At 49.0% G+C, this 13,327-nt stretch overlaps 2 protein-coding genes across 2 annotated transcripts; one reads left to right on the top strand and one right to left on the bottom strand.

Annotated features, from left to right (window-relative positions):
* Nucleotides 1-7,339: 7,339 nt before the first annotated feature.
* On the bottom strand, nucleotides 7,340-8,485 carry CGGC5_v005856 (uncharacterized protein; the record flags this gene model as incomplete). The annotated part of the gene is made up of 4 exons (XM_066151548.1): nucleotides 7,340-7,346; nucleotides 7,397-7,426; nucleotides 7,555-8,348; nucleotides 8,417-8,485. The coding sequence occupies 4 exons, from the start codon at nucleotides 8,483-8,485 to the stop codon at nucleotides 7,340-7,342; spliced, it is 900 nt and encodes a 299-aa protein (XP_066009163.1).
* A 1,281-nt stretch (nucleotides 8,486-9,766) lies between these two features.
* CGGC5_v005857 (Efflux pump FUS6) lies at nucleotides 9,767-11,598 on the top strand (the record flags this gene model as incomplete). Its single annotated transcript, XM_066151549.1, has 3 exons — nucleotides 9,767-9,880; nucleotides 9,975-10,545; nucleotides 10,649-11,598. The coding sequence occupies 3 exons, from the start codon at nucleotides 9,767-9,769 to the stop codon at nucleotides 11,596-11,598; spliced, it is 1,635 nt and encodes a 544-aa protein (XP_066009162.1).
* Nucleotides 11,599-13,327: the final 1,729 nt, after the last annotated feature.

The raw sequence follows: 13,327 nt of genomic DNA on the forward strand, positions 1-13,327 counted from the left end.
GACAAGTTTGGCATGATGACCTTGAGAGATATTTGCCATAAAAGCGACCCTGAGAGGTATTAAGCAGAGTTTTTCCAGTCTGGACAAACCCTGATAACTAGGGTAACTAAGCCCTACCTTGGGACATAAAAGAAGTCCTAGAAGATCCTCGGTTGAAGAAGAGGAGAAGATTTTTCATAAGACAATACACATCACTTTTCTGGTCCTATGACTTGGTGCACGATTCGACAATTAACAGTCTGAAGAGCCTCAACCCGATCGCCAGTGCGTCCATCGGAACGGACGAAACGAACGCCAAGTCACGAATAAGGGCTTCTGTCATCTAACAGGACCCAATACACTGGACACTTGTGTACAACGTCTACTTCCTGTTATAAGTACCTCACAATGGCTTTAGACTCAAAGAAGCTAAGTCTCGATGGACCTGACGACTGGGTCCTTTGGATCGATCAACTACGATCAAAGTCACAGCTGTATAACCTTTGGCAATACTTGAATCCCGAATCAAAGCCTCAAGGTAACCTTGCTACACGACTACGCCCACCTCGCGAACCAAATATTACCGACTTCTCGATAACGGCACAAGCGAGGAATCGGAGAGCACAAGCCCAAGAAGAGGAGGGAGTAGACACTCCTGACTTAGCCTCAGAAGCATCGCTAGATATCCCAGAGACCATTCGAGACTTATCCAGTGCTGACGCAGCTATATATAATAACCAGTGGACTGAGTACAACAATAAGGCTAAACAACATGAGATCCTGATTAAGAATCTTGCGACAGTTCAGACGTGGATTCAGACCACAGTTTCAGAATCCCTTCTTCGAAGCTGCTGTACTGCGGACAAACCTATCGACGTCTGGATATCGAACCTCAAGGACAGAGTGGGCATCAGTAGTGTCGACCGGCTGAGAGCCGCCCACGTCCAGTATCAACAGACCCTCACACAACCTCTTAGAAAGAGACTCTCAACAAGGAAGGAGGTTGAGGATTGGGTGACTCAATGGGACCAAGCCATCCACGAAGCGAAAGAAGCTGAGGTAGCAGGAGTTACTCAGTCAGCTATATGGTTTCCTGAACTTATATCAGCCCTTCGCCAGAGCCCTATCTGCACTTGGGCTGATTCCTTTGAAGTTCTGAAGATATCTGACGCTGATAAGGGGACTCTGACGCCTGGCGAAGTTATCTCAGCCATCCGGACCCATCTCCGCGCGACAAATGAGGTCGCCACCACCAAAGGAAAGATCGGAAGAGGAGTCTTTGGCCCTACGACAGAGCTGAAAAGCCAGCAAGAGGAAGGCCCCCGTCGGGGGAGTAGCTCCCGAGGAAGAGCAAGGGGACGGGGCCAAGATCGAAAGAGACCCTACGAGGGAGACCAAGACTCTCGATACAACCAACTCTGTGAAGCGTGCAGAGGTCGACACCCACTAAGCCGTTGCTACTACGCCTTTCCAGAAAAGAGGTACCAAGGATTTATCCCTAATAGTATCCTCGAAGAAGCAGTTGCCCTAAAGATGAAGGGTGACCCAGACCTTATTGATCGAATAAGGAAGTGTAAGGTCAATGACGAGAGCAATTGACTACATGGAAGATGCCGAGGAAAGTCGTTATTTCCTCCTGCAGCCTTTCATGTGGGCGATGAAAAGTACCCCTTGATCAACTCAGCTATTCTGGATTCCGGAGCCACAATTCACATCTTCAACAACCCCTCGCGATTCCACAACCTAGTTGGAGCTGCTACTGGAGACTACCTGTGGGCTGGAACCCAGCCAGTCCCTATTGAGGGCTATGGAACTGTCGACATATACCCATCCGCCAACAACAACTCTAGCACTCGAATACGACTATACAACGTGGCTCTATGTCGCCAGATGGCGAGCAACCTGGTCTCATACAGCCAGCTACGAAAGAGAGGAATATGGTGGGACTCAAGCCCTGGGAATAACTGCATGAGGAAATCAGACTACACCTTCTTATGCAATATCCAAGAATCCTACGGTCAACAAGTACTTGAGTATCGAGAGCCAACTTCATATGCAGGTTCTTTCAACATCACAACTGAGAATCCGCCACAGCCAGCTAAAAGAAACCGGTATACATCAACAACCCGCCGGAAACCAATAAGTGGTGATGCCCTCCTTTGGCACCGAAGACTCGGCCATCCGGGGCCTCAAGTACTCCGCCACTTAGCGAACGCGGCAAGAGGAGTCAGACTGCAAGGAGCTCATAATCCTATCACCACTGTCGACTGCGATGCGTGTGGAACAGCGAAAGCCTACCGAGTAGTCCGACGCGCCCCTCGAGAGTCAGTCAAGAGGGCCAAGTGTGGAGAACGAATAGCCATAGACTTCCACGACTTCAACCAAGGGTACCGGGGCTACGTCTCGGCCCTGCTATTCACAGACCGGCCCTCAGGATACTCATGGGACTACTACCTCATAGACCGAACGACTACAACACTAAAAACGGCAATCAACGAATTCCTCGCTCTCATGAAGACTCAGTATGAGATTACAGTGAAAACTCTTGAGTGCGATGGAGAGCTGCCACGCCACCCCCAGATTGAGGATGTGTTACGCGAAATTGGCATGATCCTAGAGGTCTCAGCGCCAAATACCCAGGCGCAAAATGGGGGAGCGGAAAGAGTAGGAGGGGTCATCAAAACAAAAGCAAGAGCTATGAGAGGTGGTGCGAAGCTACCGGAATACCTCTGGCCTGAGACTACCGCCGCCGCCACCTATCTCAACAACCGGACGCCGACAGCGGCGAGGGGGTGGAAGTCGCCCTACGAGTTATTCCATGAAGCCTTTAGAGAGGACGAATCAAGAGTTCCTGACTTATCCCACCTTCGCTCTTATGGGTGCAAGGCATATAGCATGACGACAGACGCACAACTACACTGCAACCGTCGGAGGAAGCTCTCACCGCGCGCCTGGATTGGTTACCTGGTCGGGTACTCCTCAAGCAACTCCTACAGAATCTGGAACCCAATCAACAGCCAAGTCTTCACAACCCGGGATGTTATCTTCAACGAATCAGAACACTTTAATGGTAATATAGCATCACTGAAGGATGACTTACTACAGCTAGATCTCGAAGAAATCCAAGCTACAATTGCTCGCTTAGTCTCTGAATCTCAAAGGCTAGAGCCACTACCACAAGATGCGGACGAGGAAGCTGATGAGATCGAGGAGGGCGCAGCAGCGCCTCAAGAAGTCATCGCTGCAGCAGCTAAGAATACAGAACCACTCCCTCAGGGACACCCTGAAGGCGAGTATCAATATACCCAAGCTAAGTTTTCGCTCTTACCTACTCCTCCACAGTCCCCACCAGCTGCGTTTTTCGCCCAGCTCAAGGAGGTCGAAGAGAGGGGGTGGGAATATATTGATAATAGATACGAGAAGATATCTCGCGCTCCGCCTCAACGCGTGACGCCGCGAACCTCGTTCAAAGCCGCCTTCCTTGCAGGAGCAACCAAAAGAATCAAGAGACTACCTCTGATGTTGCGGTCGTGGCCTGGCCAGCCCGATACGGCTCCAGAGAGTACAAAAGAAAATACAGGGTTGACGTCGTTGAGAAAGACTCCCAGTCCAATATTGGATGGAGAGGCATGCCGAATTGGCGCCCACTGGAAGAGTCTGCCTCCGCTCCCCGCGTCTCACGATAGGTTGAAGGATCATCCTTGCGGTAAAGAATTTAGAGAGGCTGAAATAAGCCACCTCGACGGTCATAAAAAGACTAGATCGTGGGAAGAAGTCCTACGAAGGAGCGCAAAGGGTCACAAGATCCTAGGATGCCATTGGGTATACACCTACAAGCTTGATAAGCACGGCAGGCTCATGAAATACAAAGCGCGCCTTGTTATTCGAGGAGACCAACAACCACGAGACGTACGGGAGACGTACGCAGCAACTCTCGCCGGAGCTTCGTTTAGGACTCTGGTGGCTATAGCTAACCGATTCGACCTCATGTTACTACAATACGACGCAGTTAACGCCTTCGTGCATGCTGATATCGATGAGGAAGTATATATGGAGATGCCGCCAGGACACCGCAAGAATGGATATATCCTGCGCCTAAGAAAGGCACTCTATGGCTTACGCCGCTCTCCTCTCCTTTGGCAAAGACATCTTGAGGAAGGACTCCGCCGTTTGAGATTCACTCGAGTAAAAGGAGAAAACTGCTGTTGGAAGAAGGGGAAGATTATGTTCTTCTTCTATGTTGACGACTGCGTCTTCGCCTTCCCTGAATCTCTTCATGAAGAAGCAAATTCGCTAATCAAACAACTGCAGTCAAAATACCACCTTGAGGGTGGAAAAGAGCTTCATTGGTTTCTTGGAATCGAAGTTTTACGGGATCGAAAAAGCCGTCGGCTCTGGCTCTCACAGTCGGTTTACATTGAAAAGCTCGCGAAATTATTGAAGCATGACGACCCTGCCTGTGATGAATATACAGGAAAAGGATACCTTATTCCTATGAGCCCCGAAGAGCTTCTCCCTTATGAGGGAGAGGCCACGCTCACAGAAGTCAACCTATACCAACGAAAGATCGGTTCAATCCTGTACGCAGCAGTAATGACGAGACCTGATGTCGCCTTCGCCGCAAGCAGACTTGCTCGGTTCAACCAAAATCCAGGGCCTAAACACCACAAGGCGGCAAGTCGAGTGATACGATACCTTCTAGAGACTCAGCACCTCTGCCTTGAATATGGTTCAGACCCAGGGTCAGACTCGGAAGGCCTACAGGTGGCGTCAGACGCCAGCTTCGCGGACAACTCCCTGGACAGGAAGAGCTCCCAAGCGTTCGCTATGAAGGTATTCGGTGGGCTGACAATGTGGAGAGCAAATAAGCAAGCAACGGTTACAACTTCAACAACAGAAGCAGAGCTTCTTGCACTATCCCAAGCAGCTCGCGAGGGACTCTTCATGAGCCGACTTCTTTCCTCCCTGCACATCGATCTCCCCTTAGAGAGAGGAGCCAATGCCTCCTACGGAGACGAGGAACCCCTCAGGCCTACGGTCACAATACAATGCGATAACCTGCAGACTATTGGCCTTGTGACGAAGGAGTTAGTACAACTACAAACGAGGCTACGTCACGTGGATATACATAACCACTGGCTTCGTCAGGAAGTAGAAGAACGACGAATACGGGTTATATACACTCCTTCGACAGAACTTATGGCCGATGGATTCACAAAGGCACTCCCTCTACAGCCCTTTCAGCGTTTTCGAACCCAAATCGGCCTCGTGGATAAATCAGAGGCCCTGGCCGCAAGTCGTCAGAAAGACCTTGAAGAGAACTCAGAGGTCTGGAAGAAGCTGGCTCAGGAAATTGACGTATGGGCTATGGAGGAACACGATGTAAACAATCAGGCTCAAGAACGGAAAGAGTAACACACGATTACCTACAAACTGAAGAGCTCTGATGGAAGCGAAGGACTATGGATTTGGACGATTCAGACCTCAGGGGGTGACCGGACATGAAGATAGGCTACAGCGGACGCTATAGCCTAAGGGGGTGTGTCAGAAAGTCCGGGATGGAATTCGGAAGTTCGCCGTGGATAACCGCTGTGGCGGTGGCCCTGATCCCCTGGGATTAAGGACAAGTTTGGCATGATGACCTTGAGAGATATTTGCCATAAAAGCGACCCTGAGAGGTATTAAGCAGAGTTTTTCCAGTCTGGACAAACCCTGATAACTAGGGTAACTAAGCCCTACCTTGGGACATAAAAGAAGTCCTAGAAGATCCTCGGTTGAAGAAGAGGAGAAGATTTTTCATAAGACAATACACATCACTTTTCTGGTCCTATGACTTGGTGCACGATTCGACAGCTCCACTAGGTGGTCAGCGCCCAGCACGTCAGACAGAAAGTCTGCAAGGCACGGCCTGCATTATCCAGAACCAGCTTAGCTGCATCAGCAAGCAGGCTAGGTATTTGACGCTGAGGATAATGCGTTGTAACACTAGCTTGCTTATAACGTCAGGCGATTCTGATAAGCTATGGACTGCAATCAATCAAAAGGCAGATTCAGCCCTAGAGCTGTAAGCTGCGATAGATTGGACACAATCATTACTGTATATATAAGATCGCGCAACATAAGCGCTACTGACAGGTGGGTCTATGCGGATAGATGGAAAAATGCGACATGGAGGTCGGCTGGGCTGGGACCTGAGGCTGGAGTCTGGGGCTAAATTCCGCCTTTCTGCGCATGTTCTAGCGTTTATAGCTAGCTTAATCTAGCTCCTTTGTGCAGAAAGCGTTCAGCTGAGCATAAAGCTCTTTATTACAGTAGGTACTATACTAAAAATACTACCTTATTCTTGTCATAGTCTTCCTGCTAGCCGGGGGCTATGTACAGCAGTGGCGGCTAAGACTGCGTGTAAACAAAGTGAATAATAACGATAGGAACGTGAATATGATCAATCCTTGGGTCTCGTATTCTGTAGTCTAGGAAGGATACCCTTCTGTACTCATAAGGTTTGGACTCTCACGTCTAATACGTTGAGAGTCCCTGTGGGCATGTGATTATTCACGTGCCTAGCTGACCTGAGCAGAAAGGCTTGTGATAATTCTAGTATAGAGATTTAGAAGACTAATGTCCACTTTGTAAGAGTAGTAGAAGGTGGTGTGTCTTTATAGCTACTATGCCATCTATCTATAAGAGCTTTAGATATAGTATTAGTGATAGCTCTACTACAGTAAAAGGCGTAATGGGCTTCGCCAGATCTCGTAGTTAACATCTTTTGTAGTGGTGGTGTGGGGTCACTGCTGACATGGGATGGCAGAATACGGCGGTACTCGCTAAGTACTGAGAGAGCAGCCTCTATCATAATCAAGGTAAAAACGCTAGAAACGGCTTATTGATAATCTGTTCTTCCCGATTTTGTCATGGTTTCTAGGCCCTGTTTAAGCCGTTGTTTGTTGGGTCTAATTCTGGCTCTGTTAGCTACAGCTCCACCGAGGACTTGCACCCTACGAAGAGCGTCATCTGACCCATATCTGCAGCAACTCCACACCACCACTACAAAAGATGTTAACTACGAGATCTAGCGAAGCCCATTACGCCTGTTACTGTATAACAGGAGGTAATAGCATTAGATGGCGTTAGTTCATAGCAAATAGCATACGTAATATGTAACTACCTCTTATGTTCACTTAGTGTAAGACAGATCTCTTTACGTACAGGTTAATAATGTATTCTATGCCGTAGTAGGAGTTATACTATACTACCTCAAAACTATAGTACAATACATATCTAACGTAGGTTTACTATATGCACTATATTATTGAATTTGCTTTTTGAAGTTATCTTTCTTAATTTTCGGTGTTCTTTTGAATTAGAAACTAACTTATATTAGTAGAACTCATCTATACTATAGCATATTGAAACGTACCTAGTATAACTATCCTCTTTTGGGCTTCTGCTAAGCGTATCGTTGTTAGCATATCGACCTCCTGTCTTATGATCCTATCGATATCTGCACTGCCAGTAAATATAGTGAGTCGGTTCCCCCTTCTATCATCTTCTTGCTTTTCTTGCGTTTTATCATACATAGATATATGAATAAAGTCTTTTGAATCATCATCTTTGAGTGCCTGGTTTAGCAGCTTCCTGATTGATCTCTCAGAGTCTTGATGCATGATGGACCCCAATTGCCAGACTAGATGAACCCGACGCGTGCGGGAGCTTTTGTTGCTACGACTAGCCAGGAGGTGATTAATCTGCCCAAGATGAGACACAACGCCGAGATCGATCGCCACCATGAGAACAACCTCAAAGTGCTCTGCTTGTACGATGTTACCGTACGGCCCAGTGATAAAAGCTGAGACGGTCTGCTCGCCCGGGCCGTGAGCAAGGAGGCGCGTCATGAGTTGCGAGCGAGGGTCAACAAATATCTGTAGGGTATTCTGCTGTGCTCCGGACGCAGATACAACGACAAAGCGGCCGGACTGAAGAGTCGGGCTCAGCTTTGCTACCGACCTGAAGAACCAGAGAGTGACGAACTGGCCGGGCTTCACCTCAGAAGTCATGTTTGAGGACAATTGAACTAATGCATGACCTTCCTCGAGAGTCTGAAGAATGGCCCTTGGCCACTTGCCCTGTTCGAAGTAGGCTGCCAGGCTATACAGAGTGAAACCCAATAAAGCTACAAGAAAGGCGCCGAAAGCAGCTGCGGGTATGTAAAGGTACGCGCCAGGATGGTAGGAGTGGAACTGGAGATGCTTCGCAATCCCAACTATTGAGGCCACAGCTAGCACTTGGTGGATGCGGAAAAAGGCTGCGTAGAAGCGCTCTCTTATCACCTTGCTGGACAGGATGATGAGAAGACAGATGGAAATGACGCCCTGAAACCATGCTAGTCAGTCTGTTACTCTTAAGGCTATAGGTTCTTCCAGAGTAGGGGGCGACTCACGATAAGCGCTCCTTTATCTCTAAGTATCGGAGTGCCCGTTGGCTTATACAAAGCTAGCAAGATGTGCATGAAAAGCAAGATACCAGCTATGAAACCAGCAGTACTGTGAAGACGGTTTAAGAACGATATTCGTGCGCTGGAAAGAGCAGCGAAGAAGGTGGCATATGGCGCTAGGCAAAGCACAGCGATACATGTGAGCGATAAGCCAGCAGCGCGCTGTGAAGTTGAAGAAAACTCTTGAGGAACGAGCACATATACAATACTAGCTGCTAAGCTGATGTATTGTATCAGAGCGTCCTCTAGGCTGTAGGAATCATGCTGACGGTGGTATCCAAATACTAAAGGGTACACTAAGAGCCCAAGGCAAGTAGCATATATTGCACGGGCTATAGCTAAAAGACTCATGTTGATATGGGTAGGTATGTAGGAGTTGGAGGGGAGAACTACAGGAGGGTTCAGTAGAGTATGAACGCGAAGCCTTTATATGCTTTTATATTGCTACACCTAATTAACATGTAATTTATCTAGTGCTATTTAATGAACTATCCTGCTAATAGAACTTAATACATAAGCATCTGCATAGTAGAAATAAGGTGAAAAAATATGCTACTTAGTAGTTATCTTACTATATTACATCTCTTACCTATTAGCAATTATGCTATACTACTTCTCTCTTTAATAATATCTTAATATTATATAGAATCTATAGAGAGGTTGTTTTAAACGTAAGTATGCAGGATACTTTAAACTTAATATCAACATACCTCTACACGTGAACTTACTATAGTCAAGTAAGCGACGCAGTTGGTGGAGCTTTTGATTTATCTGAGCTGTGAAAATAGTGAAGCTGTCTTCGTTTTCAGGATATCTATAGAAATGGTCATAGAGACTTGCTAGGTCATGGTGGTTAAGCATTTTGGCAGAGTCCTGAACGGAGGTAATTGCAGGATTAAGGAGACGGTGAAGAGTTTAGTAAAGGAGAATATAAAGCGTACTAAGAGTGTTTTTATACTATACATTGCGCTTTGCATTCTCATCTAAGCATGCACTTACTAATAATCAACTTGTCGTATATATATATGCTGATCAATTTACGTAGTTACCTTCTGTCCCTCTGAAGGGCTTATAATGAGACTACTCACACACATATTACCTATAAGCAGTTGATGTACGCATGTGCTAGTCTGACTGGCAGAAAGACTTAACTGTTCCTAGACTCACAAAAACAAAGTCTCTCCACCACCAGCGGACATTCCGCTTGAACAATGGCTACCCAGCAGAACCCGAAGAAAGACGACCCCTCAAGCAACCCAACGTCGCCAATGACTGACTATAGCATCTCCATTTACAATGTATCAAGCGACTTACCAGCTATCGGATCCCAGCAGACGTCACAGCCTGACCGAGTACCCCTACGCGTCCTTGCCGTATTATGCCTTCTTAACTATATCTGCGCTTTTGATGGTACTGTACTGTCGACAGCAGTTGTGGTGAGACCTTCGGCGTGCCCTGGCAGCCCTGGCCCGCACCCATGCACTGGCGCTGAGAATCGCCGCAGGCTATTACCGGCGAATTGGGCGGATCGACTCTAGAAGCCTTCTGGACAAACACGTCCATGTCGCTCTCGTCGACCGTCTCCCAACCTCTCTGGGTCCGTCTGTCCACCGAGAAGAGCCGCGCGGCGACGACGCTCGTCGCCGTGGCCTGCTTCATCACGGGCAGCAGCCTCGCCTTGATGGCGGGCTCTTTTGACCTGCTGATCGCCGCACGCACCGCGCAGGGTCTCGGCATCGGCGGCATCACGGCGCTGACCAATCTCGTGCTTCTCGACTTCGTCTCGTCGGGCAAGAGCGCGGCGGCGCTGGGCTGGGTCAGCGCCAGCCGGGCCCTCGGCAGCGCGGTTGGGCCGGTGGTTGGGGCTTCCATCTCGGAGCGGGGACTGTGGCGGTGGATATTCTGGATCGACATACCTCTTGCCCTGTTTTCCCTCGTCGTCCTGCCATCTCTCGTGCCATGCTCGGCGCAGGCCGGGTCGTCGTCCGCGCTCGGCGGCCTCGCCCAGCTGGACTGGATTGGCGCCTTCGTGTTTCTGGCGTCTCTGACGGGCTTCCTCATTCCGCTCACATGGGGTACGTGATGGCCGTCGCTGTGACGCGGCGGCTAGATTGAGCCCCTTTTCAAGTTCCGAGCAGTCTCAGGTGTGGCGGAAATCGCTGACGATTGCTTCACCAGGCGGTGTCCTCTTCGACTGGGTCTCGACCCACACGTTACTGCCCCTGTGTGTCTGCCTCGGCGGACTCGTCGGCTTTGCGTTGTACTCTGCTCTATGGTCCCGGTCCCCCATCTTCGATCGCGCCCTCTTCTTGACGGCGAACAGCGTCGTCATCTATGCCAACGCGGTCTTCCATGGCGTCGCCATCTTCAGCCTCCTCTACTACCTGCCGCTTTATTTCACAATAGTGAAAGGCGCCAGCGTTCTGCGCGCATCTCTCTACATTCTCCCGAACTCCGTCATTGCCGCGGTGGCCTCGACAGCGTCAGGCGCCGCGACGTCCCGTATGGGCCGATACCGTCCATTGCTGTGGCTCGGCTGGGCGACAACGACGGTCGGCTGCGGCGCGCAGCTGGTGCTGGACGAGACGACGAGTGTGGCCGGCGGCGTCGCTCTGACGTTGGTGTCGGGCGTCGGGATCGGGGTCCTGTTCACGACGCTGAACCTCGCGGCGCAGGCGTCGGTGCCTCCCGCGCACACCCCCGCGGCCTCGAGCACGACGAACTTCTTTCGGTCCCTTGGGCAGACGGTCGGCATTGCCGTCGGTGGCGTCGTGGTGCAGAACGTCTTCCGGCGCGAGATCGAGGCCAGCAGCGTGTACGGCGCGTACGGCGCCATGTGGTCGAGGAACATCGTCAAGGTCGGCCAGGCCGTGCGTGCTTTGAAGAGTCCAGAGCAGCAGGCCCTGAAAAGCTTAGTGGTCACGGGCGTGGCCCGCAGCACGCGTGCCGTCTGGCTGCTTCTCTGCATTTTGTCTGGGACGCAATTTCTCGTCAGTGTTGCCTGGGTTGAGGACCTCACGCTTGACGGCGCCCGTGCTGTTCCGCGCCGTCGCCGTCTATCCATTTCCAGACCGCAGCTGCAGACATCTCTTGCGGATCCAGCCGCGGCAGGCTCGTTCGTTCGGTAGGCCGTTGCCAGTGCGTTGGCCCCGGGTAATATTTCAGCATCTACGGTAGTGAAGGAAAGGCTCAGATGCTTGCTATGTAAGCTACAAGTGTTTTAGTGATTGGTATAACATAGATGACGTCTACTTTGAAGGTGTCGCTAGTATACAGATAATTTGAATGATCCCTTATTCCATTAGAGCGTAATATCTTCTTGTCGAAAGATAATGCTGCTTGATTTCAGTCTTTCTAGGGTACTATCTGTTTAGTAGCTAGAGAGATGAGGCTCTGAGTCGCTATGTATGATGCACCATGCGAGAGCAAGTATGCTACGCCTTCCTCAAATAATAAAAGACAAGAAAGATGCTTCTGCTCATGATGCATAATATACACTAACGTCACTTTATTGCATATTGGAATGTTAGACGCTTAGTAGTCTATTTATCTTTGGGGTCTATTTAGAGCTCTGTTTCACTAAAGATCTCTATATATCACACCGCAGGTCCCTTAGCCTCCCTTAGGTCATCTATACCAAGAGCTGCCTCACCTGTTATTCGCGCTTACAGGGCTGTGGTGTGCTACTATCTGCTGATTTTCCTCTCCCCCCAAGCTCACCCCAGCTTTTCGATGTTAAGTCTGTTAACCTGAACTCTTAGCATTTTGACTGTGGTGAGTGTGGGATATGATTGTGGCGCGTTGAGGGAGGGGCTTATGGCTTATCCTACTGCTGCTCAATCCGTTCAAGACGCTGTGCGACCTCCAAGAGCGACTCGGCTATGAACGCTGTGCTACTACTAAGCGACTCCTCTGACGGAAGCTTGAGATTGAGCATGTCAACTGTTGGCGCTTCTGTTTGTGTCTGCTTCTGTATTTGCAATAGTGGCTGAGATTGTGATGGTAACTGTGTGTGGTAGCTTGGATGCGAAGGGAGATGGGATCCCTGTACGCCTGTTTCAACAGTATGTGGTTCCGCGGGGTCGGGGAAGGAAGGATAGAGCAACTGGTAACAGGTTCCGCATATCGTGCTGGGGGGACCGGTCGTGTAATACGTAATTTGCTGTTGGCTGCAGTACATGCATGTGAATACTTTAGGATCATAGTAGCTTGACATATCTCTCTATTTACATCTGCACAGTAGGATGAACAGACGTTGCAGTAGATAGCTACAATCTGAGTGTGCTCTTAGCTTTATTATGGTTGTTCTGCAGCGTGAAAGAGATTAAGATATAAAGAAATAAGATGTATCTCAGTTTGCTTATGCTGCCTTATTTTCCCTGAGGATTCCCTGAGGATGTAGATTACTAAATAACTCCACGATATATACAAAACAACAGTAAGCAGATGAATAAGTCGAATAAGCTTTTATTCTAACTGAAACTAACCTCTATTCTTATAAGTTTAGAGATTATATATTATATATACCATGAAGAAAAGCTAGGCATACGTGCGTAAAAGCAAAAGTGTACATATAAAAGATAGAAGTGCTGCTTAGTTGATACCTCTAGCGTTAATCTCGTTTAGTTATAGGTAACTAATCAATCCAATAATAGACTTCAGTCTTACACCCTAAGATTATCTCACTATAAAGTAGCCTTCTTAAGTAGATGTAGTAGACAGTACAGCTTGTAGCTACAGTAGCTAACGAAAAGGGCTTCATCCTCAATTCAACACTCTTCCATGTTTCCGCACGGGCCCACCTGCTCTTGGCGCTTACACTGTGCGATCTCGTACGGCTGGACCTGTCTCCGATCT

This window comes from Colletotrichum fructicola, assembly GCF_000319635.2.
Source record: "Colletotrichum fructicola Nara gc5 chromosome Unknown KSG_Nara_v1_contig03, whole genome shotgun sequence".
Classification (NCBI taxonomy): domain Eukaryota; kingdom Fungi; phylum Ascomycota; class Sordariomycetes; order Glomerellales; family Glomerellaceae; genus Colletotrichum; species Colletotrichum fructicola.